Raw genomic sequence first — 26,179 nt, 5'->3', positions numbered from 1 at the left:
AATACGCGCATTAGAATTTGATAGAAATTTTGTGGGAAGCAAATAGTTCAATGCGCGTATCGAATGACACAAGCTACAAAAGAAGGGGGAAATGTTCCAAGAATTCGATCCAACTAGTTATTTCGCCAGTGAAAATTGAAAAGCAATACCAAAGGTTTATGTTTGCAAACAATAATGGGTGAATAGTTTTTTATTAAAAAAACACACAAATATTAGTGACTTGGGGTTTGTTGGGATGTGGCTAGACTGAGTCCAACAGGGAACCAGCCAATGGATTGTTTGACCAGCCACGCTAACCATTTACCTTATAGCAAATAGTTTGTTTAAAAAAATGTGAAAGTCCTTTTCCCCATTTTCTAAAAGCAGAAACAGAGACTGCAGGGCGCTGAGTCATGAGATCTTCAGATGTCGACAATAGTGGCACGTACAGGTGATTGACTGTGTCAAACAAATCGATCGCGTTTTGCTGATTTCTCTGAAGCATCAAGCTGGAACATTATGTGCATTTTCATTGGTTCTCGAGTATATACAAATCTGAACCCATGCTTACTTCATGAACCCAAAATTATATCACCTCTTATTCTTTCAGATGTGTTCACACATTCTACAAAGAGGAAGGATATGTGTAGTTTATAGAGGCTTGTGCTTAAAGCATTTGACCGGATCTTGTAGCATCTCCATCTCCTCAGGCTGAGGCAAATGTTGGGAGTAAACTGAAATAGAAATAGAAATTTCCTAAAGAATTGAAATCTACTTTATTCAGCAGCAAGGTAGGCCGGGAAAACTTGCTAAAACTGTTAGGGCATCATCATTTTTAGTAGTAAGTAATGTTATCCTCTTAGGAGTTCTCATCTGGCAAGTTGGGTATTAATTTTCAAAAAAAAAAGACAAGTTGGGTACAAGACAAAAAAACGAGCAGCCAAGCGATCACAAGACCATGATGCAAGCAAGCATCCCTTCATCAGCTGCCTCAGACTTGAAGGTTAAGTCAGATATGTGACTTCAAATAAACATGGTAAATTAGCTATCATTTCTTTTTGTCAGGTCCATTTGAATTACATCCTTTTACAGCTCATCGTAACGCTCTCTGAAACACAGAGTAGCATTCGTGGAACCGTTCTTCATCGATGACGACTGAATAGATTGACAGACAACGAAGAAAATTTTAGTAAAATGACTTTCGTTTTACCTCACTAGCAATCGATCGGTTAATCCAAACTTGTCCATTTCGTCCATCAGTTAATTATACAATGCCCTAGAGAAAGAACATCAAGAGGATCTTATAGCTAGTGACGCACGAACTGCGCTGCATCTGTAACTATCCAGCTGTTGGGAATAGTAGTGCTAGCTCCATCATCTGCAACTCACAGTTGACCTTTTGTTTTGGCAACTGCATTATTTCAGGTTGCAATTTGCATCGATCATGTCATATACTATGCATACAACAAACGACAAACCTTAAAATCACAATTAGCATAGTGCTTTGTGAACTGATCCATGATCAGTAGTAAGAAATAAAGGAAGATTATGTAAGTGGCGAACTGTGACTGCATAACAGCATGTAGTTGTGAAGTCTGCAGAAAACGCATGCTGGTTAACTATCGATGGTTGACTTGACAAAACCAGGTGAGACAAGGAGATGCGAGGATATGATTGGCCCAATTAAACGCCACTGGTAGTAGTAAGTCTTTAAAAAAAAAACAAAACTAGTGGCATATCCGCTGATGCTGATGCTGATGCATAACAAAACCCAGAGGAAAATGATAACTTCCCCCTTTTTCCCTTTTTGAACAGAAGAAGCACTTTGCAACATCTAAAAACATAGACCCTAAAAAAACAAGCACCTTGCGATTATAGGGATCAAGAAATGAGATGGTGACTACAACGAACTACAAGATCACCGCAGTCGCTTTCTTTGTATCTTCTGATCTCATGGCAGGTTAATTAGGTCTCATGCACTATATATGCATGCTGAATTTATAGTTTGTTATTTTGCAGATCCGTTTCCTCTTATTGTAATAGCAGAAAGACAAAGTAATAGACTACAGTGCTCTCAGTCATGAGATTTTCGGAGGCTGACAATAGTACACTACTTGCAGAGGTGCTAGACTGTGTCAAAGAAATCAACTGTGGGTTGTTGATCTTTTTCAAGTATCAAATTGGAATGATATATTTTCATTGGTTTAAGTATAGACGAATCTAAAACCATGCTTAATTACTTCATGAACCCAATCTCAACATTATATCATGTCTTTTCTTTCATGTGTTCACAGGTCCCAGAAAAAGGACATTTGACTTGACTTTGCATCATCTTCCATCTAAGGTTGAGGCAAATATTGGATTAAATTTAAATGGAATGCTTCGAAAAGAGGCTGTTCAGCACCAAGTATCAGCACAAGTATTCTCATGTAACAAGTTGAGTACGAGGCAAACCACAAGCAGAGAAGTGATCACAAGACCATGATGCAACCAAGCGTAGCTTCCTTTGCTCAGGCATGATGATTAAAGTCAGACAATGTCAATTGAAATCACGGTAAAAGCCAATTAACCTTCGTTTTTGTCAGCTTCGTTTGATGTACAGGCTTTGACATCTCATACATCCTAGCATTCTCTGAAATCAAAGAAGCAGCCGTACAGTAGAACCATTCTTCGGTGACGACTGAATAAATTTGCATACAACAAAGGAAAATTCATGGAAAACCACACACTCTCTCTTTTTAATATTTATAAGCTCTACCGAACATGCTGAATAGTGCTAATACCTCCATCACCAAAACTGCACAGTGACATTTTGTCGATCTTGCCATCACATTATTATTTCAGGTTAAAACAATCATGCATCTAATATATAGCAAAAAGACAAACCTAAAAGTTATAATTAGCACTAGTGCTTCCCATCCTGATCCGTGATCAGGAGGAATCTAAGGAAGATTAATTGTATAAGTGGGGAAATGCGACTGCCTAACAGCATGTGGTTTGAAGTCATGCAGAAAGCGCATGCCCAAGGGAAGTAGAATAGGCCTCGTTGGTTGGGTTGACTTGAAAAAACCAGGTGAGAGAAAACGAGGAGCAGAGCAGGTGTCAGGATATGATTGGCCTAAACGCCACTACTACACTACATCTGCTGATGGTGCCTTACACTACCCGGCCGGCCGGAGGAAAATGTCAACTTTTCCTCTCTTTTTTTTTTCACTTTTGCTCTTTTTGAACAGAAGCACTTGCGCTTTGCGATTATAGTGGGCTAGAAGAGATTTCAGATTATGACGGCAACCAACTGCAAGGTTGGCAAGGTAGGTTACTTAGGTTTCATGTACTCTGCATGCTGATGAAATATGAATAGTATACAAAGCTAGCTTATTAGGAGGGAGAGAGCAAAAGATCTTGAGAAAAAAAAGCTAGCTAACACAGAGGTTGCTGGGAAATTTGCAACAATAATATATATACTTCCTCGCTCAGCAATGATAAGAGATAGATCATCCCTTTCAAAATACAAGGTGTTTTAATTCCCCCCCCCCCAATCAGACTTCTCCAAAGAACTTTGACGAAATTTATAGAAGAAATATACCAAAATTATAGAAAAAAATCTAATTTGGTATTTGTAGATGTTGGTGCAAATTTTTTCAAAAAGCTTTGGACAAAACTAGGACACGTCACATTTCGGAACGGACGGAGGATGCAGATTAGGACTGGCAAAGTAGTAACTAGCGCTGTCAGTTGGGGCATGCAGCAAGCTGATTACGCGGCTACCTGACAACCTGAAGTAAGTGTGCAGGAAGGCAGCAAGTAACTTTCAGAGAACAACTAATTCAACCATGGAACTAGTTAAGTAGTAAAGGTAGGAGGAATAGGATGGAGAGCTGTTAGACATAATCTTGTTAGGTGTGTGCGTGTGTGTCAGTTTAGCATTATTGGATCCATGTTAGCTGTGTCCGTATCTGTTGTGCAGCACGGCATAGTGATCAGGATTTGCAAGTGCAAGTAGATCATCGGCAGGCGTGATGTTATGTGTGTACGTGTGTCTTTGGAGTTAGTCTTGCAGGTGTGTGTGCGGCCAGGTGCATGGTTGATTGAGTAGTGGCGGCGCTAATTCAGGAGTAAGAAGATAAGGTTAGTCTGTTTGCATGGGCGCATGCATGGTTGATGGACTGGATCAGAGCTTGCTGTTGGAAGAGTCGTTAGTGTGTGCTGTTAGTGGTGCTCTACATGCAAGGAGATGTGGCCTGCATGTAGGGAAGTGCTTAGTGGTTAAGCCATGCGGCGTTTGGCCGGATCGTGCGGCCAAAACATGGGTCCGGGTGTGTTTATTTAAGACCTGTAATCCGCATTTATTTGGGTGGTGAAAAGAATGAAAAGAGGAGCACTAGTGTGAGGTGCTGCAAGTGCTCTCGTAGAGTTCGTGAGGGAAGGCTGTGAGTTGCTGCAAGTGCTCTCATAGAGTTCGTGAGGGAAGGCTGATAAGTGTGGTTAGCTCCAACATTTGGTATCAGAGCCTCGTTCGAGTGATGACGAAGATGACAAGCTGGTGGCACAGCAAATGAAGGAGGCGGGGCTGGTGGCACAGCAAATGAAGGAGGCGGGGGTGATGCTACGCTCGCGGAGAACAACTATGGTGTGTGGGCTGTCAAGATAAAGATCTTCATGCGCGCTCAAGGTGTGTGGGCAGCCGTGGTGAGCAAGGGTGCTGTCGACGAGAAGATGGACCAAATGGCTCTCGCCACCATTGTCCAAGTGGTGCCGGAGGTGGTGGTGCTGGCCATATCCGAGAAGGAGACGGCAAAGGAGGCGTGGGACGCTATGAAGGAGATGAACATGGGTGAAGAGCGCGTCAAGAAGGCCCGATTACAAACTCTCAAGAGGGAGCTTGATGGTATGTACATGGGTGATTCCGAGAAAATTAATGATTTTGCTTTGAAGGTTACCACAATCGTGAACGAGATTCGCTCTCTCGGCACGAAATTGGAGGAGAACACCGTCGTCGAGAAGCTCCTGCATTCGGTCCCCGACAAGTTCCGACCCCTCATCAGCACCATCGAGCAATGGGGGGATGTGTCGGGGATGTCGGTGACAGAGACGATCGGGCGCTTGAGGGCGTTCGAGGAGTCTTCGAAGGAGCGGCGTTCGTGATAAGGAGGGTGAGCCGCAGCTGCTGTTCATGGACGGCGAGCCACGGCTCACACGTGCCGAGTGGGAGGCCAAGGTTGCTGAAGAGAAGAGAAGCGGAGGTGGCTCCAGCAGCGGCAACGGCGTCGGTGAGAAGAAGTACCGCGGCAAGTTCGACAAGTCGAAGATCGACTGCCGCAACTGTGGTGAGTTCCGACACTTCGCCGACGAGTGTCCTGTAGTGAAGAAAGTGACGAAGGGTGTGACGCAACTCGCCATGGCGGACACCGACGATGAGCCCACATTACTCTAAAATCCAATTTGAAGGTGGTGAATAATGATAACAAGATTAGGGGGTGATTGTTAGACATAATCTTGTTAGGTGTGTGCGTGTGTGTCAGTTTAGCATTATTGGATCCATGTTAGCTGTGTCCGTATCTGTTGTGCAGCACGGCGCAGTGGTCAGGATTTGCAAGTAGATCATCGGCAGGCGTGATGTTATGTGTGCACGTGTGTCTTTGGAGTTAGGCTTGTAGGTGTGTGTGCGGCCAGGTGCTTGGTCGATCGAGTAGTGGCGGCGCTAATTCAGGAGTAAGAAGATAAGGTTAGTCTGTTTGCATGGGCGCCTGCATGGTTGATGGACTGGATCAGAGCTTGCTGTTGGAAGAGTCGTTAGTGTGTGCTGTTAGTGGTACTCTACATGCAAGGAGATGTAGTCTGCATGCAGGGAAGTGCTTAGTGGTTAAGCCATGCGGCATTTGGCCGGATCGTGCGGCCAAAACATGGGTCCGGATGTGTTTATTTAAGACCTGTAATCCGCGTTTATTTAGGTGGTGAAAAGAATGAAAAGAGAAGCACTGATGTGCGGTGCTGCAAGTGCTCTCATAAAGTTCATGAGGAAAGGGCTGATCAGTGTGATTAGCTCCAACAAGAGCGACATGCCAACCAACCATCATCTTCAGAACGATGCGTTTTGTTGACCGCGCGAGGCCAGAGGAAAAATGCAGAGGTCTCCGTCCTTGCCCGCCTTCACACGTAGCTAGAGTCGAGTACAAGTGGCTGGAGATTGACCTGATCGAGTTACTGACGGCAGATGACAGTTTGTCACCGATCTCAAGCTCAGTTCTCTGCTGGGCGGTCTCAACTCTGAAATTTGGACTTCTTGGCTATTATTTTTACTAGCATAGTGCCCGTACGTTGCTAGGATAATATAAATTTTATCTGAATCTATAAGAGACCATCCATCAACTTTATACTTTTGCACTCCGGAGTACGTACTCTTCGCTCCGTGCAGTGATCGTGCCGCGACCGCGTGAGGCATTGATTACCAGATTTTGATTGGGATTTCGATTGATTTATTCGGACTCCGATTAGAATTCCGATTGATTTGTCTGGATTCCATTAGGATTTTGGTTGACGGACCAAGAAATCATATTGCTTTTTAGAGATAAGCAGGAGAGACTGCTTGGTCATCAATCACTACTCTAGCTAAGCCACTGCTAGACTGCTGGGCGGTTTAGAGGTGAACCAAATCCGAATGAAGTGATTAGTGGAGTTCCTGATAGATCTTAGCAGCCAACTACAGGCCGCTGTTCGTTTTGTGCATGATTTTGATTAATCATCTCTGTTCATCACTGTCCTTGTTTGGTTTGGTTTGCAGATAATAGCTAGACTGGATCACCAGCAAGCTAACGTCGTTGCCTTCATCCAGCTAGCTAGCATTTGGATCGATCGGATGATCAGCCAGCCAGCCACTCCCGTGCACTGTACTACTGGCTTGGACTTGACTCAAAACTCGATTGCCGGCCGGCCGTTGACCGGACTCCGTGCATGCATGCACATCATCGATCTCTTTCATGCCAGCAGGTCCATCCATGGACTGAGTACTGCAACTAATAAATGCAACGACTGAACTGAAGAAATGGACCTACCGTACGTACAGGTAGGTGGCGCCTGCTGCAGAGTCTACTATAGTTCTTCAAACTTTGTCCGAATGGCATGCACACGACGCGGAGATAGATACGGTAGTAGGGTTGAGAAAGATTAGAGGGGCCAGCAGTCAAAACAAACCATGGACCAAACACGGCAACATGGAGTTAAGTTCCTCCTAATTAATCGACGGTTTTAGTAGGGCTGCCAATTGATAGTAGCCCATTAGCCCATATGAGATTCGCGTGCAGCCGGTACGGTAGCCCACAGGGGGTTACCGACCGGGCCCTCGTCAGGCTCTGCGTGGCGTTGCGAGAACCGGCACCAGTTGAGAGAGAGGTTGAAGGAGGCCGGCCCGGGTTCGTTCCGAGCGGCGACATGCACAAAGCCCAATGGCAAAAGGATTCTCAAATTGTGTTCCAAGGAAATGATCTTGGCATAGTCATGTGTAACTGCAATCAGTTTTCATTCATAGAACAAAAGTCCAATTTTCCTTTGATCATCTAGCTATTGTTTAAAAGTTGTCACTCAAATCCAACACCAAGCATGTGAGACTAATTTACTTTTTTTTCTTTTTAAAAAAAAAAAGAGATTTCTTTACCTTTTCATTTTTTTTCCTTCCAGAGGAACCTCGTTTTGTTATATAAAATGGGGAGTAATTCGATATCTCTTGCATTAATTTAGTATGCATTAAGAACAAAAAATAGTATGCATTAATTCTCAATAATATCCTAGCATAAGCACAGAAATACAGAATCCTTGGCTGGCATTTTTTTTTTGAGTAGATAGATCATACTGCATTCTGTAGCAGCATTGACGGCAAGAGCATGAGGAGGAAGAGGGCGGCGGCATCCCTTTCCGCCGCGAGGTCGTCGCCGGAGGCCAGCGCAATGCGGTGCCTCCGCCTCCGCCTCCCCTTTCTCCTCCTCCTCCCCGTGACCGTCACCATCCTCATCCTCCTCTCCCGGCGCGTGTCCCCGCCGCAGTCGCTCCCCTGCGGCGCCGCGCCCTCCGACTCCACCGCCGGCCGCTGGGTGCCCACCCCGCGCCCCGCGCCGCCGCCGCTCTACGCCGCGTCCTGCCCGTTCCACCGCAACTCCTACAACTGCCTCCGCAACGGCCGGCCGCCGCTCGTGGCGCTGTCCTGGGCGCCCGCGCGCTGCGGCGGCGCCGTCGTCCCGAGGATCGACGCCGCGGGCTTCCTCGCCGCGGCCAGGGGGCGCCGGGTCGGGCTCGTGGGGGACTCGCTATCCGAGAACCTCGCCGTCGCGCTGCTCTGCGCGCTCCGCTCCGCCGACCCCGGCGCGCGCAAGTGGAAGCGGCGGGGCGCGTGGCGCGGCGGCTACTTCCCCAGGGAGGACGTCACCGTCGCGTTCCACCGCGCCGTGCTACTCGCCAAGTACACGTGAGTGAGTGCTCTCTGCTGTGCTGCTCAACGCTGTCGCTTTACTACTTTGTTTGTTCTTGGCTATGGTTCAGGTTTCAGCAAAAGACACCTTTTTTTGAAACGGAAAAGACACCTTTTTATGAGATTAATATTTAAACTGAAGAAATGATAGCAACAGGGAGTGAAACTACAGAGACCATCATGAACATACTTGCATCGCATTGCTATCGTTGCAGATTAAGAATTTGAAAATACCAACATTGCAGCAATAGTTGTTGTATCTATCTGCACTGCAACACTAGTGTTATTTGAGGGATGAACTGTATCTTTTGGAGCAAAAGTGAATACTGTTTGTTTCCCATGAATACTGCAGCAGTAGTGATAAAACTGCATTTATCTTTGGAGCAAAATATTGTACTTTTTTCTATACTTCATATGATAAAATCATGAAGCTCACATGGTGACAGCAACTAATGGTACAAACTACAAAGGTGGCAGCCTGTGGAGAATCCGGAAGAAGTTCAGAAGGATGGAATAAAAGGCATCTACAGAGTGGACGTCGACATTCCTGCTGATGAGTGGATAAACGTCACCAAGTTCTATGACGTGCTAATTGTCAACACTGGACACTGGTGAGTTTGAAAAAGAAGAAACTTGAACTTTTTCTCTGTGTAGTGTGTATAGGTAAACTCCAGAGTCCATTTCTGATTCAGTCGGGCTGTTGGAGGCAATGGGATTTACATTCATCCTATCCTAATGCTTCGGTCAGGTGGGGCACATACAAATTCCCAAAAGAGACCCCCCTTGTTTTCTACAGAGGAGGAGAGCCGATCGAGCCTCCGCTCAGCATTCCCGACGGTCTGAAGGTGGTGATCAGGAGCATGGCCTCCTACATCGACAGGGAGATGCCGAGCAAAACCCTGAAGCTGTGGCGCACGCAGTCGCCCAGGCACTTCTACGGGGGCGAGTGGGATCGCAACGGCAGCTGCGTCACCGACAGGCTCCTCGAAGAAGACGAGGTACCTAGTACCATTCATCCTGAATGTCCAACCGTTTCGATTCAGATCATGCATTTTCAGAGTTCTGAATTGGCGTGTTGGTTGATTCCTTTGTGCTGTTCGAAAATTCTTGTGGCGCAGCTGGAGTCCTGGTTCGATCCGCGGTTCGGGGGAGTGAACAAGGACGCGAGGACGGTGAACCTGGCGATCCAGGAAGCCCTGGCCGGATCGGGCTTCCGGCTGGTGAACCTGACTTACATGAGCGAGTTCAGAGCCGACGCCCATCCGGCGACATGGCTGGGGAAGAAGGACGCCGTGGCCGTGTACGGGCAGGACTGCATGCACTGGTGCGTGCCCGGCGTGCCGGACACCTGGGTCGACATCCTGGCCGCACAGATCTTGCATTACTTCAAGCAGAGTAAGGGATGATCGCCTTGCTGACAGTTTTGTAGATGGGGGAAAGGAAACTAGATATGAAAAAAAAATAATGTTTCTTCTTTCTCAAAAGAAAAATGTTTCATAGCCTTTCATCAGGTGAAAAAGAAAGAAAGAGGAAAGAAAAAAAGATGCTAAAACTCGGCTTGCACAACACTGAACTGAACTTCAAACTGAAAACTTCAAATTTTGCTGATATTTCCACTGTCTTAGGAGAGAGGAAAATAGCAGCAACCTATTCTCTTGCATCTTTGGACTGACCCGACTGAAAATGTAGAATTTTTCGTAGTTCCCGTTTAACAAGTAGAAAAATATCCATCGCCCAACTGATAACTCTGTTGTTTTTCTCTACGGACACGGATTGTAGAAACACTGCACATGGAGATTTGAATCGCAAAAATTTTGGAAGAATTTCATTAGAAACAGAATCGTTAGCGTGGTGGCGTGTTCCGTTCCGGAAAAGGACACCCCCACCTCGCCCTTCTCCACCGAACGAACCCCAACTCCAACTCAACCCTCTGCGTGCTCGTGCTGGGCTTGCTTCCTCTCCTCCTCCGCCGTCTCCCTCCCGTGCGCGCCACGCGACACCGGCGAGGCGAAGCGGATTAGGCCGGCGAGCCCGGGGGACCGGCCCGCCCAGCGAGATCTGCCCGCCGGCGGCGGCAATGGCTGCCGCGCACGAGGAGGCCGCGGCGTGGTCGGAGGAGGCGGCGCGGCGGGTCTGGGGCGGCGCCGTGCCGCTCCAGGTCCACCTCCACGACGCCGACGTCACCGCGCTCCCGCCGCCGCCGCCCTTCCTGGTATACCATACCCCCCCTCCCTCGCTCGCCGCCCTCGGAAGGTACCGGGTGCTGCTGCTGTCCTCTAGTCGCTTCGGGTTCCGCTGTTGGTCCTAAGAACGTCAACCGAACTGGCGCCGTCGTCCAAATTGAGGCGCTTTGTTTCTAGGAACTACTGGTCGCCGACTCGATTCTCGAATGCTTGGCTTGGCTGTGAGGATCACAACTGCTGAATTCCTAGGGCAGTACTGTATGGCTTGTAGGTATCAGATTGTAATTCAGATACTGCTGTAGGATTTGCCAATGTATCGACCCAGTACAAGATTCCAGTGGCCTTTAGCCCTGGTAAAGTCTTCACCTTCTGACCCAGAACTGCAGAATGCAAGCCAAACACAACTTCACATCCGCCTTTGCTTAACAGGGTATGGATAGGGTAATATGCTCAGTTAAATGTCAGTGTGTCGTCATGGCTCGTGACTCAAACTCATTCCACTTGTGCAAGGAGTTGAATTTAGTACTACCCCTCTCTGCAAAGTTTTATGCAGTGGCCAGTGACAAGTGCAGTATACAAGGTGTACTGCATTGCTGTTAGAACACAAGAGAATTCATTGCGTCTGGCATTAATATCTATTTTAGCATGTTCACCATAATTTACCCCTTCCTATCCTCGAATGCAACAAAATGCAAGGTACTATTCACTTTTTGTTTCTAGGAAACGACATCTTTCCCGTTATGCAGTTGCTCCTCATGTTAAGTAGTATGCAAAGTTTTTGCATACCTTTTTAGTGCCTCATTACCTTATCAGTTTCATTTATGTAACTTCTTTTCGATTGAACAGACTTTGGGGCCAAGAATTGGGTATTTGCCACTTTTGATACCTGTTATCAAGGCTCATTTCAGCAATGCTCTCCCACCTGGTGTTGACACTGTTTGGTTTGAATATAAAGGGCTGCCATTAAAATGGTAACATATGCTACCTTCTCGATATATTTGTGATGGTCATTTGCCCATAAGATAAATAATTAAAGTTGAAAGCACATGCTATTGTTCAACACTCTTCAAATTGCTGACTGCCTTTTTTTGGCACTCTTAGGTATGTACCAATTGGAGTTCTTTTCGACCTTCTATGCACAGATCCAGAAAGGCCATGGAATCTAATAGTAAGGCTGATTTTTCACTTCTACTTTTGTCATTGGCTTTACTTTTATTTACCTGAATGTTCTGTCATTTATGGTTTGTTGATATATTATTGCAAAGGTGGATCTTATAAACCAATTAGATCGATATGAAATAATGAAATTTTTTTTTTTACTGCAACACTTTGTATCAAGTGTTTTGTAGCAGGCATCAGCGATTGAAAGGGTGTTTGGTGCTCACTTAGTAATTTATTAGTATACTGTAGTCTAGTTAAAAGGAGCAGCATTGGGTCAGGTGTTTATGCTTTACCAATTGGGGTAATATGATTAATTCAGACTTAGATTTTTTATAAATATGCGACAATTTTCAGTTGGAGTCTGAAGTCACGAAAACTCTTTTGCATTAGTTTGCTGTTTCTGCTCCTGTGTGGCCTTTCCTCTTGTTCTTGTACCCACTAAACTTATGTATCAAAATGCAGGTCCATTTTAGGGGATACCCATCAGAAATTTTGTCACCATGTGAGGGTGAGGATATTGTGAAGTGGAGCTACATGAATTCTCTGAAAGAGGTTTGTTTTGAGAACCAAAATTATTGTGACTTTCTTCCCATCCAAAGCAATCGATTGTAATTCTCTCCCTTTCCTTTTGCAGGCCACCTTCATCATTACTGGGAACAGTAAGAGTGTGATGAACATGTCCCAGGCTGATCAAGTTGCTCTTTGGGAATCTGTAAGGAAAGGTACTCTCCAGGCGGAAACAACAACATTTCAATTTGTCAGATGTATCTCTGGCTGGTCAAATGCTCAGAATGCCTTTGTTGCTACATTTTCACCGCTATTGTGTTATTTGTTATTAGGTAACTTTGGTGGGTATAAGAATATCTCCACCAGACTTAAGCTTGGACCATTTGAGGAGGATGGCTTAGTACGAACAGCCTCCACAGAGCGTCAACATCAACAAAGTTCTGATGAGCCAGAATCTCCTGGATTTGGCAAACCATGTATACTCTTTTGCTCTGGACTTTCTACTGTAATTCGTGATTGAAAATTCCCATACTGATCAGGAATTGATACGATAATCCATGCTTATGAAATTTTCATAGCCTCAACTTACAGTTCAAGTTACATGGCAATTAAGAGATGCCATATTAAGATATGCCCCCATATACCCTGCTGGCTCTGATCAATTATCTATGGTTAGGCAGGGTCCCTGTTCGATTATATGTGCGCGGTGTTCAAGAAGACCTTGAGGACATAGAAGATGCCATGCCTGTTCGTGACTGGGAAAGTGTGTCCTACATAAATCGACCATTCGAGATTCGAAAGGTTGAAGGTATGGAGCACTACAGTGAACTGCATGCTACATTCCACGGTGTTTTATTTTACAGCTAGAGTAGTTGTTTTCCTTAACATGTAGTTCATTCACTGTACGGCGCAGGCAGAAGCTACATTACCCTGGGGCATGCTTTACAAACATTGCTTCCTGAGTTCTTCAGCTCAGACACCCAAAATGCAGAGGAAGTGGACTCAGCTGCTGGCAATTCAGATACCACGGACCCTTCAAGAAGTTCTCTGGAGGCAGAACCAGCTTCGGCAAGTCTGCGAGAGGCGGAAATCACCAAGAAAGCTAAAGTGAAGCTAGTAAGGGTACAGGGCATCGAACTGGACATGGACATCCCATTCCTCTGGGTCGCCAACAACTTGAAGAACCCTGAATTCTACCTCCATATCTGTGTATACGTCAGTACCAGAAAACAATAGCTCGAAAAGAGTAGATGAAAAATGTTAGATACTGCACGTAGGAGCGTGTTCCAGAAGTTGTTGGCTTTGTTCTCTGGTCAGGCGTTACACTGTTATTCTTTGTACAGACGCTGAAATCGTAACCATTCTAGTGTTGATGCACGATGATGCAAGGATGGAATTGGATGGAGTGTTCATTTTTCAGGCGACAAACTGGCCTGGAGTGTTTTTTTTCTTGGTTTGGAATTTTTACTAGGAACAGTAAAGTAATATGCAGTACATCAGGACGTCCTCTTACTTTTTACAACATAAAAAGGATTTGTTTGGTATGCGTAATATTATTATGATTTCTGTTAATCTTGACCACGTCCGATTCTCATGTTTGACACAACCACGTGCTAAAATTTTTTGGTAAAAGTAAAGCATTTTTTTTTACTCTTGTTCAATTGTTGTCGAATCGGCTTATATCCCATCAGTTTGAAACATGCAAAGCATCATGTGATTCTCATGGTCGACTCACATGTCAAGATGATGGATGAATACTGGATGCCATCTCAACACTGATCCGCAGATTAAACAAGCTGTAAAAAAACTAAACCAAGATAAATTCCAGCTTAGTGGCATCTGTACTGTGTTTCGAAAAAAAAATTCCAGCTCATCGTCTTTTCTTAGGGGTAGGAAAGGACACTTCGAGGAATAAAAATGGAATTAACAAAATGGGCGGCGCAGCGACGTGGTCGTTCTGCCCCTCTTTTTGGTTGGTTCATCTTCATCCTCCCGCCATCTATCGCTCTGCCTTATAACAACCGGCACGTCCTCCTGCCGATCCCCCCGTTTACCTAGCCCCTGTTCTCTCCCTCCCCAGATCCATCTCTCCGGTCAGGCGCATCTTGCAATGGCGGACGAGAAGCTTGCCAAGCTGAAGGAAGCCGTCGGCGGCCTCGCGCAGATCAGGTAACCTCCCGTACGCTTTCACTTTCAGCAGATCAGTCATGGCTGATGAGATTTGATCCTTTCTTCCCCGCCATTGCTGCCTCCTCCTAACTTGTTTCACTGCTACCGCTTGGTTTCTTTGTCTGCAGCGAGAATGAGAAGTCCGGCTTCCTCAGCCTCGTCGCCCGCTACCTCAGGTAAGTGACAGTGTATTAGCACCATGCATCAGCTCATCGTCATGATCTAGAATTGCTCGAATGAGAAATGGAGGCCAGTTTCGGCATCGATCTGACCGCGTCTGCGCTGGATCGTGCCGGCAAATTGAATTACAGCGGCGATGAGGAGCTCATCGAGTGGGCCAAGATCCACACGCCCACCGACGAGGTGGTGGTGCCGTACGACACGCTGGAGTCCCCGCCTGAAGGTGCCTCATCACCTGAAACCTTGTCCTTCTTCAGCGTAGTCATGATCCATGGAAATTCGAGTGCCGAGACTGATCACTGATCTGTCTGCGCAAATGCAGACATCGAGGCGACCAAGAAGCTGCTCGACAAGCTGGCCGTGCTGAAGCTCAACGGCGGCCTGGGAACGACCATGGGATGCACCGGGCCCAAGTAAGTTGCATGGCAGACCTGTCCGTTCATCTCAGGAACACAAAATTGTAGAAGCATTTTCATTATCTGAAACGCTGATTGGAGCAGTGGCATCTTAACTTGTCCTGTTCAGCAGAAATCTTTTATGAAATTCTCTCCAACACGTTGTCTGAAATTAACATTGCAGGTCGGTCATCGAAGTACGCAACGGATTTACTTTCCTCGACCTGATTGTTATCCAGATCGAGGTGGGTTAAAACATCATGATTCATGCAGCGTTCCGACAGACTTCACCATGTGATCTTGCATGTTTGACACTCAGTGATGTCATTTCTTTTTCAGTCACTCAACAAGAAGTACGGCAGCAATGTGCCACTGCTTCTGATGAACTCCTTCAACACCCATGAGGACACCTTGAAGGTAAATTTTCGTCACAAGTTCTTCCTCTTCATATCGGAGACCAAAAGCTAACAAGTATGCTTGTCCTACAGATTGTTGAGAAATATGCAAGTTCAAGCATTGAGATCCACACATTCAACCAGGTACCTTAGGGAAAATTTTGTTGGTGGAAACTTGTTGTTATCCTAGTTTACCAACTCCAAAAATATGCTAAGCTGACGATAAAACAATTCTTATCATTACAGAGCCAATACCCTCGTGTGGTAGCTGACGAGTTTTTGCCATGGCCTTCCAAGGGGAAGACCGACAAGGATGGCTGGTAAGGCATCTCCATATATAGTCGAATCAGGACATTCATGCCATGAACACAAGTACCAATACTGAACACGTTTGCATTATATAAAAAAAAAATTCAGGTACCCTCCTGGCCATGGTGATATCTTCCCATCACTGATGAACAGTGGAAAGCTAGATTTACTACTCTCACAGGTCTGCGTTAATCTGAGATGTATCCTCAGCTCGCATTGTTCATCCAAAGTTTTCGCATTAACATTCCTTTTCTTGTTTACCCTGCTGCAGGGAAAAGAGTATGTGTTCATTGCAAACTCGGATAACTTGGGTGCTATTGTTGACATGAGTATCCTTATGTAAATTAGCATCATTATTATTAACTTTACAAGTTTTCTGGTAAAAAGGAGCTACTTTGTAATGTACTTAACTGTTTAAAAGAGATATTGAACCATTTGATCCACAAACAGAATGAATACTGTATGGAGGTATGTAATTTCTTGATATCTGATGAAGATTGATTACTTGGAGCTGGCTGGTAAGGAAGTTCTACAACCTCATTTCAGGTCACCCCGAAAACTTTGGCTGATGTAAAAGGTGGCACACTGATCTCATACGAAGGAAGGGTTCAGGTAAGCTTGTCCTGTGCTACCAGATCAACAATTTCGTCCTCATATGATGTTCTAGATTGCAAATACTTTATGCATAAATAGATGTTTTTCATTGACATCTGATTACTTTTTTAATAAAAATAATATTCTTTATGTTTGCAGCTTCTGGAGATTGCACAAGTTCCTGATGCGTATGTAAGTTATAAGATAGCATAGCACATTCGAAATAATTAAGTGCCACAGAAATGATGTAATTGTAGCGCCTTTTCTGATATTATTTCCAAAAACTTCTGAACATAGGTGAATGAATTCAAATCAATTGAGAAATTCAAGATATTCAACACGAACAATCTGTAAGTGGCCGTAGTTCTAATTTTAATTTTTGAAAGAAAATTTCCTAATATTATTACTGTTTTTGGCAGATGGGTGAACTTGAAGGCTATCAAACGCCTTGTTGAAGCTGAAGCACTCAAGATGGAGATCATCCCGAATCCAAAGGTAAAAATTCATGTTATGAGGGTCACTTCATGAACTTTATAACTGGTGTCCAATATGATTTGTGAAGAATATTAAATATAATCACAATGGACAACATGTAATTTCAGGAAGTGGATGGAGTGAAAGTTCTTCAGCTGGAAACAGCAGCTGGTGCAGCAATCAGGGTACTGCCAAAATACCATATATGCATCGCCACATTTTTATCTTACAACTAAAGGTAACAAACAACATTTTATTGGACCAGTTTTTTGACCACGCAATCGGTATCAACGTTCCAAGGTCCCGGTTCCTACCAGTCAAGGCAACATCAGATTTGCAGCTAGTACAGGTTTGTATAATCTGCTGAATAAAATTATGCAGCTGATGCTGTCCCTGAAAATCTAATTGATTTTTTTTTTGGCTTGTAGTCTGATCTATACACCTTGGTTGATGGCTTCGTCACACGCAATTCAGCGAGAACAAATCCATCAAATCCATCAATTGAGCTGGGTCCTGAGTTCAAGAAGGTTAAGCTCTAGAATAATTCCTCACACAAGAGGTTCTAACATTAAGTTGTAAGGTCCAAACGCAAATAAGATGGTTTTCTTTCTTCACATAATGACAGGTTGGGTGTTTCCTTGGTCGCTTCAAGTCAATTCCTAGCATTGTTGAGCTTGAGAGCTTAAAGGTTTCTGGTGATGTTTGGTTTGGCTCTGGCATTGTGCTGAAGGTACATCTTCCTATTAAGTTGCAGAACATCTTCCTTCGTTGGCACTAGTGTCATGTATTTATTCAAAGACTATATGTATCATGCTACATTTTATACTTGTGCATAAACTTTATGTGGACAATGTGCAGAACCCCTTCCCATGTTCTTGCTATGACTCGTTTATGAAGATGTATACCTTACAGTTTAGCCTTCGGGTAATGACACTTCTCTGTAATTTTTAGGGGAAAGTGACCATCACAGCAAAACCTGGTGTCAAGCTAGAAATCCCAGATGGAGCTGTGCTTGAGAACAAGGTATATTTTCTCAACAGGCACTATTGTTGATGTCTCAAGAATTTTGCAGTTTTAAAGCAAACAGATACCTCAGTTTTGCTCTGTTTAATATTTACCAGCATTTATATTACCTTCGGGATAATTTTGAAGGGGAAATAGAACAATGCTAGAACTGTTGCAAGCTTATGCTAGTTAGAATTCCCAGATGATATGTTAGCATTTCACTTCTGAATAGAAAAAAGTAACAAAAAACTTGAAATGTAATGTTATAATATCTTGACGAAAAACTAGCTGATAGCACAGTTGATGTTTTTAACAATAGGGTACTTTTTTATTTCAGGATATCAATGGCCCCGAGGACCTTTAAATGAGCCAGCAAACAAGCTTCATTCACCAAGTGGCAGATTGCCTTTCACCTTTTTCCTGTAGATTTGAAGAGGCTCCATGACACCGCAGAGAATATTCACTACCCAATTTTGCTTCAATATAAACAATCACGTGTATTTTACATACTTTTTTTGAGGGAAATGTTTTACATACTTTAGTTCTGCTTCTTGTCCAATTCTTTTTTTGGGGGGACTGGTAAAAAAAAATCTTGTCCCAGCAACTACAATATCAGCATAAATCTAATCATAGGTTATTACAATTGCATATCTGATCAGCATGGACTTGAGATGTCAGTAAATTATTTAATCCATTCCTCTGAAATTCACACAGTTCATAAGTACATTAAAATTCTCCCCATCGACTGCAAACAAAATGGTCATTTTTCTGCAGGAGAGACCACTTCCAATAGCTCTATATCCAGTTCAAAAGGAGCATCAGGCTGTAACAAAGCATGGAATCAAACAGGTCACTTCAGTATATGAATGTGCTAATCAAGCTAGGATTCTGATAATTGAGAAAACTTTACCGGTATCTCACTCATCCCCCTTTTCCCATATCCTAGCTCCGGAGGGACAATTACTCTCCTCTGCATGACCAACAACATTTAGGCATAACAGAAATAGAGTCAGTAAAAATAGTAGAGGTGAAAGACTGAACTCTTAAACTTCACTTGTGCTACTTGTCCTTCTGCATACCTTTCCCCCTACTTTCATCCCCTCAGTTATCGTGTACATGGCGGCTGGAGGCTTTGGTGCTGCTTGCGCGGAGTATAGCCCATTGGCATTGTCTGCAAAGTCCCGCTTTCGTTCTTTCCCAGGCAGTGACCCAACAATGAACTCATAAGGCTACTAGAAGAAGACACACAAAACATCTTAATTCTTACTTGCCCTAGAGTAGTAACCGTTGCGAGCACACAAAGATGAGGAGCAGTTTGCCACATCACCTGCGCGATACTTCGGTTTCCTGCTAGGAGCTTGGACTCACGGCTTGACACAGCGGTGATGCCACGGTATATGCAGTCAAAATGAACCTTCGGAGTGGAGACGATAGCCATAAGTTTCAGTTAATAAGGATGAGGCTGCAAGTGTGCAGAACAGCAGAAGTGACAAGTTTTACCTGCACACTTGAGCCCTTTTCAGCAGTTGGACCCTTCCCTTCAACAAGATCATAGTACTTCAGTCCATCAGCTGCTACCAAAAGCTATCAGATCAGATTGCTCGGAGAACGCAAAGTGGAGTTCGATTAGTCAATTTAGCTCAGCAAGGCTATAGCTTTGCAAACATATGCAGCACAGATGCAGAGACCAAGAAATTAAACCAACAGCGCAAGGAAGCAGGCACACCAACGTACGTGCAGTGACATAGTCCTCCGGCGGCACTACAATGCGTCCCCTCCTCGCGGCGAGCGAAGGCGGCGGCGGCGAGACGGCGGTCAAGAAACCGGCGGAGAGGAGCTGCACGGCAGCCCGTCGCCGGGAGACGGCGCCGGGGAGGCAGAACGGGACGCAAGTCTCCCCCGAAGGATGAGAGGGAGCGGACGAGGGGAGCCGGCGGCGGTGGAACGTTCTAGAAGGCAGGCCTGAGGAAGCCATGGGGGAGTGGAAGTCGAAGAGGGGAGGGGAGGGGAGGGGAGGGGGGGTGTGTGGTGGGGGGGTGATGCGAGGGGCCGAAATGGCGCGCCAACTGCCACTTCATCATCATCATATCCATACAGGCAGCTCCTGGTGGATGGGTATCAGGAATATCCCATTCCCCCACTTGTTTGTTTATTTTGAAACCAACATTCCCATCATTTATATTAGTTTCCTTTTCATATTCCATTAATTTTTATATTTTTATTTCTTCATTTTCTAGGTCCTACTATTATATAGCTTCAAAGTTACAGTGTCCACGTGTCACTGTCCATTTCTGAGTGAAAACTTGAATTGTATGCAGACATTTTTTTTTCTGAACTTCAAACATTTGCAATCTGTTTTGATTTGAAGCATAAACAGTGGACTTTCCTTGCAAAAATCAATTCAAGGGTGGCCAGAAGATACGTTACAAAGCATGATAAGAAAAATCTGGAAGAACAAAAGAATTGAAACAAGCATGTATTCCATTCATAATACTATCATCAAGAAGGGTTGTCTCTATACAATTTTGCTGTGACCAAACTCAGATGATTTTTCATCGCTAGGGTGCTAAAACCAACAGATACAATTCTCTACGCAGCCTTTGGCTCTAATTTCCTATATAAGAACGTGTAGATTGGCCCAAAGATGATGTATCTCAGGTCCAAAAGTATGCGCAGGCACTAGCTCTCTATATTAACAACACCTCCATTTCTGATTGGCCTCACCGGCCTTTCTATGTCAACATTACTGGTAGGCGTTGTTGGCATCGAACTCCCTGAGAGGCGCAAGGACCGCTTTTGCTTTGGTGGCTCCCGGTCATCGACGAACGAGAAGAATCTTTTGAGGCTGCGCTTCGATTTCGATGACCCTGGCTCTGCGGAGATAGATTCGGGCGGTTCATGTTTCAGGTACCGGCGTAGCATGATGCCGAAGTAAATGAGCAGTGCGAGGACACATGCTGCACCACAAATGAGAAACAGGCCCAAGAAGCTCTCAAGGCGGAGCTGGTTCGAGTCCACAAACTGGGTGTTGTCAGCTAAGCATTCACCTGTCTTGAGCCACTTGTCGTGGATTCGCTGCAGTTCCCCATTCTCCGACAGTGTTAGGATTGCGGTGGACAGGTCTACTTGCAGAGGGGAATCCCTTGGAAATGCCTGAAAGAGTGAGTTAAGATGTTCAGTTTGAATGAATGAAATGAAGTGCTCTACACTTTAGATATTTGACTTCTGCTGCTAACAAGTGCAAGAAAGGCTCCATAATCTTAGAGTGTGTGGCCATCAGCTACGTGAACAGTAGTTGGAACTCTTGTAGTTAATACCGCAAGGTTACTGTAGATAATCTTGTAAGGAATTATCAAATTTGTTTCTGTTTATACTCCTAGAATAGAATATGTTTCAAGAGAACGTAAAGTTCAATGTACTTACAAAGCCCCATCCTCTACTGGTGAAATCTGAGCCAGCTACAGCAATCTTACAGTTAGTTGACAAAAACAGCTCAACATAGGGGCGCTCATCGACAATGGCCATAACACCTCCTTTCTTAGGGCCTAGCTTGAGGTTTTCAGCATACTCTTCAGGAGAACCGAGAGCTTTTAGCCTTGACCGTGAGATGTTGAGTTCCTTGACCATGTATTCTTCTGCAAAAGAACCAACTTGGAAACCAATAGGATAATCACTATTTTTCAGGTCATCAAGTCCTCTTATAGAAGTATCGAGTTGTTGCACCGTTAGGATGGAAGTAAGACTTGCGGTATAGCTGGATTGAATGATCAAAACAACAAATAGCCATATGATCAGAACACCACGTCCTAAGGTGCTCATAGTGTTTTCTCCTGGTAACAAATAAAGATGGAGGTGACATGTCAGAACAGAAGGTCGGTTGCACTGAAAGATAGAACAGGGAAGGCTAGTTTACTCACTATGTGCAAAAAATAGAGTCGAAAAGCTGAACCTGCAGAGAATAAAACAGATCATAAGCACTCATTTCATAGGAAAGAATCAAGCCATCAGAGAAGCACAATACACGTCGAGAAGTACTTTGACAGACAAAACTTACAAATAGAGGACGATACATCATAATATCACGTGAAATAGATTATTCAAATGCAGACATCTTTTCTTTGACCAATCTAAAATTACAAGATTTAAGTTCCTTGTTAATTGCTAGATATTCCATTTGAACAAGTCGCCAATGTTGAAAAAAGACAGTTTGAGGCTGCTAAAAATGTGCAATATGTTGCACGGGAACAGTAGAATCTTAATATTTGTAGTAAGTGAAATGAACAGGTACAATGGTACATATAGTGAATGCAAAAAGGTGCAGTTCAGCTCCTTACCAAACAATTGTTATTAGTTGTTGCCGTGGTGAGCCACGGAATTCATCATTGATTCGATGCTCAAGAACCCAAATAACCACACCAACAACAAGAAAAGACAACCCTACAACACACCACATCCCCAATGTAAATGGCTGCAAGAATGCCCAGGAATTCGTTATATGCTTTTTGACCGGAGCCAAGATAACCAGGCCTGACTCAATAAAGGGCTGGGTGAAATCAAGAGTTTGAGTTCTGCTCATTGTAATTGCAATGTCCCCTACTGCTGCATCAAACTCCTGCAGGATAAGGTAACTCTGATCATTATCACATGATGAAATGTGCAGGAGGAAAGAAAAACACCAAAGAAGTTGCATGTTCATACTTACATTGTCCACAATCTTCTGTACGAGTTGATCGTAATGAGGATTTTCAGTACCACTGCCAAAAGCTTCAAATCTGTATGTAACTGGATAAGGAAGCAAAGACAATGCTTGAGTGAAGACATCGATGCAATAGCCTGTCATTTTCCCAGTACCATTATCTAGGGTGACAAACTCTTTAAAGCTAAATCTGTTGGGGACGCCGATTATCAACTCCTTGGCATTGGAAGGAAAGACCCAACCTCGAGGCTTCTGTGCAGTCTCTCCAGGCCAAATGACATCATAGAGATGTTGATTGGCAAGAGAAGTATTAGGAGGCTTCAAATATAGGTCTTCTGGAAGGACGGTCGACAGCAATCTTGTATAGTTTGACCAAAAACCAATGGTCCGCACGCCATTTCCAATTATGCTTATGATGTCATAGGCAGGATGAATGAGTTCACCCTGAGCATTAAATTGCACTTGGCCAGACGCCCCAGTGAAGTTCACCTGTCTAATCTTACCCAGTAATTTGTTTCCCATGTCAAAAACACTCATGGCTTCAAGGTGAAGACTTCCCCCAGTTTCATCACGCAACCTTGAGTCATTTTTAAAGGAAATCCTTCCACCATCATTAAAGAAGGCGTCCAGGGCCCGAGCTACTGCCCACACACTATCATAAACATAAAATCCATAAGCACTCAGGCGAAGATCACTGTGGTTGTATTTCTTGCTTAAGCTGCTCCATTTGGACATCAAATTACTCTTCATCTTTGACTTAGGGATGTGTGGACGTACAGTCAGAACACCTTGCATGCCATTTATAGTTTCAGCAGGGACTGATGAATTAGCATCAATATAAGAAGAAAGCCAATCAGTTGCAATCCATACATAGCCATTGCCCATCATGTTCAGTCCGTTCGCAAGTGAGAGAAGCTTGAGTCCAGGTTCCGCACCAGTATGGAGGATAATAACACGAGACTCCATATTACTAACGGTAACCAACAAATTTAGAAGCTCACTTCTTTTCGCATTTGAGGGAAACCCAACCTTGTAGGAAATTTTGCAGCGCCTAGCAGTAAGTTCATCATCCAAAGCAGCAATGCCATTTCGACCATAATCATCATCAACGTATATGGCAGTCACTATCTTCCATTGGTAGTAATCAACAACTGCAGCCACAGCTGCCATTTCGTAGAGATCACTGGGCATAGTCCGTACAAAGAATGGGAATTGAATTGATGATAGAGTTGCATCAGATGCAAAGGACATCAAAGGAACCTGGAGCTCATTTGCGACATACGAAATGATATGAGCAATAGTAGAGCATTGTGGCCCAATGATTGCAATAGCATCAGTCTCCATGAACTGCAAAGCTGAAAAAGGAATTCTCATGACCGTGACCGTAACCATAACTCAAGAATACAAGCACGCACTATTAAAGAGTGAAAAACAAATGGTAGTGGTATTAAAGATGGTCTACCTTCAACCATTCCAAGGAAACCGTCGTCGCAATTTGTATCCCTCATGTCAACTTGTAACATTGTTCCATTTAGAACTGTAGGATCAGAGTTTATATCCTCCAAGGCTGCATGGATGGCAACCACTGAAACACCTCCAGTGGTGGAGTTAAACCGAAGAATGGAACCAATACTCACAACTGAAGGCCTTGCAGCTAAGCTCTTGTGGATCACATTGGGGAAGAGGAACAGGGAGACAAGGAACAACATGAGAAACAATATCTTCATTTTGGCTCAAATTGTTCAAAGGCTGCTATCAACTTATGCAGATGTTGGTAAATTATCAATGAGTTTGGAAAGTGGGAATCCTGTCAAAAAAGAAAAGATGGAGACACTGTTATTAGGATGAACTTATAGAAATCTGCAAGAGAATCAACATATAGATATTACAAATTGAGAGAAAAATTATAAGAAAGGATGTCAACAAATGTAGACATGACGGAAGCAAATATAGGAATAAAATGAACAGATGGATTGAAGAATACAAGGAAAGCAACTTATCATTTTGAACTTATAAAATGAACTGATTATCATTTTGATATCAATAAAAGCTTCCTTTTATCAAAAAAATTACTGACAATTGCAGTAAATATATGATGAATGACAAAACTCATTATAGTATGGTACGAAGTGTTCTGGGAGGCTCCATTCATGATATATATTTATCCTATTTCTAGAAAGAAGAGAAACCACAAAATGAAATCCCAACATTGGTGAAACATTCAACTAAAGGAAGCTTAAAGTGGGCCTTAGATTCTTCCGACAAGCATCATCCAGAGCTAACTTTGCTCATACGGCCCTATCACAGAAACCAGATGCAATGTGGTCCATTAGTTAATAGTGATAGATAATCGTGTGGCTGTCCCACTCACTCCACCTGTTCCAATTTGCACACCCTTTTGCTATGAACGAAAAGAACAAATGCTAGACCTTCGTACCTTGGCACTGTGCAAGGCATAAGAACCAACCAATCAAGGTGTCTATGCTATTCCTTGTGTGGAACAATCAGACAACAAGAAACAAACACACGCCCCATACTAGTTTTTTTTTAAGTCAAACAAAAAATTTTGGTATTGCTAGGCACGCTTGCCACGAGGTACATTCCTTAGTAGTACGTTCCAACGCAACTATCAAGGGTGCTTCCTGCAAAAGTGCAGCAAAGCCTCAATTATCAAGCAACCGAACGAAGTAGCCACGAGCTTCTTCAGCTACTCATGCAATTTGTGCTTGTTTATCAAGTGATGGTCAACAGGATGAACCTAAGTGAAGCTTTGTAGCGAATTCATTGCTCCAACTACAATCAAAACCCCAGCCCCCAAAACGCCAGGTGCTAATGTTGTCAGGAGTTACTAGAATTACAGGGAGCAGCTTCCAATTTTTTTTAAAATAAAAGTTACTGGGAGCAACAAAGATGAACAGAGGAACTGCAGGAACCAGCCAAAGAACACAACTTTGATCTGAATCACCGCTGGGAACCCAAGGAGTGAGCGGAAATGGCAGCCATTGGTGGTTGGGGACACGGGGATTTGCTCCGCTACAGGAAAGAACTGGATGTCGGTTGGTTCTGACGCGGAAACAGCATGAGGAGGTAGAATTGCAAGGGGACTCACGGGTTGGCCGCGTTGCTCCCCCGGAAGAGGAAATCTTGGTCGTCGTCTCCGGGTCAGGCCGCTGCTTGACTCCTCGTCTCCTCCTCAGGGACCCAAGACCAGGCGGCGCTGGCCTCCCCTGGAGCTCATTTTCTCAGGGTCATTTTATTTTGGAGCCGGGCTGTTTATAGGAAGGCGAGGGGGGCAGACAGGGGAGCGAGATGGAGATGGAGATGGCAGGTGGGGCCCACTGGAGCAGATGACCCGTGGGTAGATGTAGGTGGTGAAACCAGGGTGGACACGGCGTGCCACGTCGTCTGTGAGCCCGTATCATTGCTGTGGGGTCCCATCGGTTGAAGGAGCACCTGTCGCTTTGCATTTGCTGATTAGGTTTGGTTTGACTAGCAGTAGTACCTTTTTAACAGGGTGCTTTAATTTACCAGAGGCTGCTAATTTGGCTTTAGTGAGAAATTGCCCAAACTATATTTGACCTTTACCATTGACAGTTCACATGCTCACAGTCACAGCAGCCCCTGTGATGGCGTGACCCACGTTGTGCACCAGCGACGCTGACCAGGGCCGGCCG

At 44.4% G+C, this 26,179-nt stretch overlaps 5 protein-coding genes across 11 annotated transcripts; 3 read left to right on the top strand and 2 right to left on the bottom strand.

Annotated features, from left to right (window-relative positions):
• The first annotated feature begins 7,856 nt into the window (after positions 1-7,856).
• On the top strand, positions 7,857-9,843 carry LOC112883609 (protein trichome birefringence-like 12). The gene is made up of 4 exons (XM_025948943.1): positions 7,857-8,434; positions 8,908-9,048; positions 9,186-9,435; positions 9,556-9,843. The coding sequence occupies exons 1-4, from the start codon at positions 7,857-7,859 to the stop codon at positions 9,841-9,843; spliced, it is 1,257 nt and encodes a 418-aa protein (XP_025804728.1).
• Positions 9,844-10,316: 473 nt separating this feature from the next.
• Positions 10,317-13,737, top strand: LOC112894158 (autophagy protein 5). 2 transcript variants are annotated; one of them, XR_003228973.1, is made up of 8 exons: positions 10,317-10,649; positions 11,467-11,591; positions 11,722-11,788; positions 12,244-12,333; positions 12,416-12,503; positions 12,621-12,764; positions 12,969-13,096; positions 13,202-13,373. XR_003228973.1 is itself a non-coding variant. In XM_025961819.1 (8 exons), exons 1-8 carry the CDS (start codon positions 10,515-10,517, stop codon positions 13,522-13,524), a joined length of 1,104 nt encoding a protein of 367 aa, XP_025817604.1. In that variant the 5' UTR covers positions 10,317-10,514; the 3' UTR covers positions 13,525-13,737. The 2 variants fall into 2 exon arrangements, 1 of the variants encoding a protein (XP_025817604.1); XM_025961819.1 differs by having other exon boundaries at positions 12,965-13,096; positions 13,202-13,737.
• A 585-nt stretch (positions 13,738-14,322) lies between these two features.
• Positions 14,323-18,350, top strand: LOC112879062 (UTP--glucose-1-phosphate uridylyltransferase-like). The gene is made up of 21 exons (XM_025943388.1): positions 14,323-14,457; positions 14,586-14,633; positions 14,769-14,860; positions 14,960-15,050; positions 15,217-15,277; positions 15,372-15,449; positions 15,521-15,571; positions 15,674-15,747; positions 15,845-15,917; positions 16,008-16,065; positions 16,158-16,204; positions 16,283-16,348; positions 16,490-16,522; positions 16,628-16,680; positions 16,750-16,825; positions 16,933-16,989; positions 17,070-17,153; positions 17,233-17,331; positions 17,430-17,534; positions 17,756-17,827; positions 18,147-18,350. The coding sequence occupies exons 1-21, from the start codon at positions 14,399-14,401 to the stop codon at positions 18,171-18,173; spliced, it is 1,404 nt and encodes a 467-aa protein (XP_025799173.1). The 5' UTR covers positions 14,323-14,398; the 3' UTR covers positions 18,174-18,350.
• Positions 18,351-18,429: 79 nt separating this feature from the next.
• LOC112879063 (peptidyl-prolyl cis-trans isomerase FKBP18, chloroplastic) lies at positions 18,430-19,849 on the bottom strand. 2 transcript variants are annotated; one of them, XM_025943389.1, is made up of 6 exons: positions 19,544-19,849; positions 19,310-19,383; positions 19,137-19,223; positions 18,889-19,038; positions 18,720-18,779; positions 18,430-18,632 (listed from the first exon to the last, which is right to left on the bottom strand). In XM_025943389.1, the coding sequence occupies exons 1-6, from the start codon at positions 19,782-19,784 to the stop codon at positions 18,570-18,572; spliced, it is 675 nt and encodes a 224-aa protein (XP_025799174.1). In that variant the 5' UTR covers positions 19,785-19,849; the 3' UTR covers positions 18,430-18,569. The 2 variants fall into 2 exon arrangements, with proteins under 2 accessions (XP_025799174.1, XP_025799175.1); XM_025943390.1 differs by having other exon boundaries at positions 19,310-19,380; positions 19,544-19,848.
• A 421-nt stretch (positions 19,850-20,270) lies between these two features.
• Positions 20,271-25,745, bottom strand: LOC112893756 (glutamate receptor 3.1-like). 5 transcript variants are annotated; one of them, XM_025961252.1, is made up of 8 exons: positions 25,615-25,745; positions 23,968-24,312; positions 22,512-23,860; positions 22,144-22,421; positions 21,727-21,758; positions 21,233-21,639; positions 20,857-20,962; positions 20,271-20,682 (listed from the first exon to the last, which is right to left on the bottom strand). In XM_025961252.1, the coding sequence occupies exons 2-8, from the start codon at positions 24,230-24,232 to the stop codon at positions 20,489-20,491; spliced, it is 2,631 nt and encodes an 876-aa protein (XP_025817037.1). In that variant the 5' UTR covers positions 24,233-24,312; positions 25,615-25,745; the 3' UTR covers positions 20,271-20,488. The 5 variants fall into 5 exon arrangements, with proteins under 5 accessions (XP_025817037.1, XP_025817028.1, XP_025817021.1 ...); XM_025961236.1 differs by adding an exon at positions 25,456-25,538 and having other exon boundaries at positions 20,489-20,962; positions 25,615-25,741; XM_025961229.1 differs by having other exon boundaries at positions 20,489-20,962.
• Between the last annotated feature and the right edge of the window lie 434 nt (positions 25,746-26,179).

Source organism: Panicum hallii, chromosome 1 (genome assembly GCF_002211085.1).
Source record: "Panicum hallii strain FIL2 chromosome 1, PHallii_v3.1, whole genome shotgun sequence".
NCBI classification, from domain to species: Eukaryota; Viridiplantae; Streptophyta; class Magnoliopsida; order Poales; family Poaceae; genus Panicum; species Panicum hallii.
This window is presented reverse-complemented; position numbering and strand designations above follow the sequence as displayed.

Bases quoted from the DNA above. Each gene is read 5' to 3' on its own strand.
- LOC112883609 (XM_025948943.1), top strand. From the start codon at position 7,857: ATGAGGAGGAAGAGGGCGGCGGCATCCCTTTCCGCCGCGAGGTCGTCG. The intron at 8,435-8,907 runs GTGAGTGAGTGC...CAAACTACAAAG, and splicing joins GTGCTACTCGCCAAGTACAC to GTGGCAGCCTGTGGAGAATC. The intron at 9,436-9,555 runs GTACCTAGTACC...CTTGTGGCGCAG, and splicing joins GGCTCCTCGAAGAAGACGAG to CTGGAGTCCTGGTTCGATCC.
- LOC112893756 (XM_025961229.1), bottom strand. From the start codon at position 24,232: ATGAAGATATTGTTTCTCATGTTGTTCCTTGTCTCCCTGTTCCTCTTC. The intron at 22,422-22,511 runs GTAAGTATGAAC...CTTATCCTGCAG, and splicing joins TACAGAAGATTGTGGACAAT to GAGTTTGATGCAGCAGTAGG. The intron at 20,963-21,232 runs GTAAGTACATTG...TCACTCTTTCAG, and splicing joins CCAGTAGAGGATGGGGCTTT to GCATTTCCAAGGGATTCCCC.
- LOC112879062 (XM_025943388.1), top strand. From the start codon at position 14,399: ATGGCGGACGAGAAGCTTGCCAAGCTGAAGGAAGCCGTCGGCGGCCTC. The intron at 15,918-16,007 runs GTCTGCGTTAAT...ACCCTGCTGCAG, and splicing joins TAGATTTACTACTCTCACAG to GGAAAAGAGTATGTGTTCAT. The intron at 16,205-16,282 runs GTATGTAATTTC...ACCTCATTTCAG, and splicing joins AGAATGAATACTGTATGGAG to GTCACCCCGAAAACTTTGGC.
- LOC112879063 (XM_025943389.1), bottom strand. From the start codon at position 19,784: ATGGCTTCCTCAGGCCTGCCTTCTAGAACGTTCCACCGCCGCCGGCTC. The intron at 19,384-19,543 runs GTACGTTGGTGT...AGCTTTTGGTAG, and splicing joins GGAGGACTATGTCACTGCAC to CAGCTGATGGACTGAAGTAC. The intron at 18,780-18,888 runs GTATGCAGAAGG...TTGGTCATGCAG, and splicing joins GGATGAAAGTAGGGGGAAAG to AGGAGAGTAATTGTCCCTCC.
- LOC112894158 (XM_025961819.1), top strand. From the start codon at position 10,515: ATGGCTGCCGCGCACGAGGAGGCCGCGGCGTGGTCGGAGGAGGCGGCG. The intron at 10,650-11,466 runs GTATACCATACC...TCGATTGAACAG, and splicing joins CGCCGCCGCCGCCCTTCCTG to ACTTTGGGGCCAAGAATTGG. The intron at 12,504-12,620 runs GTACTCTCCAGG...ATTTGTTATTAG, and splicing joins TTGGGAATCTGTAAGGAAAG to GTAACTTTGGTGGGTATAAG.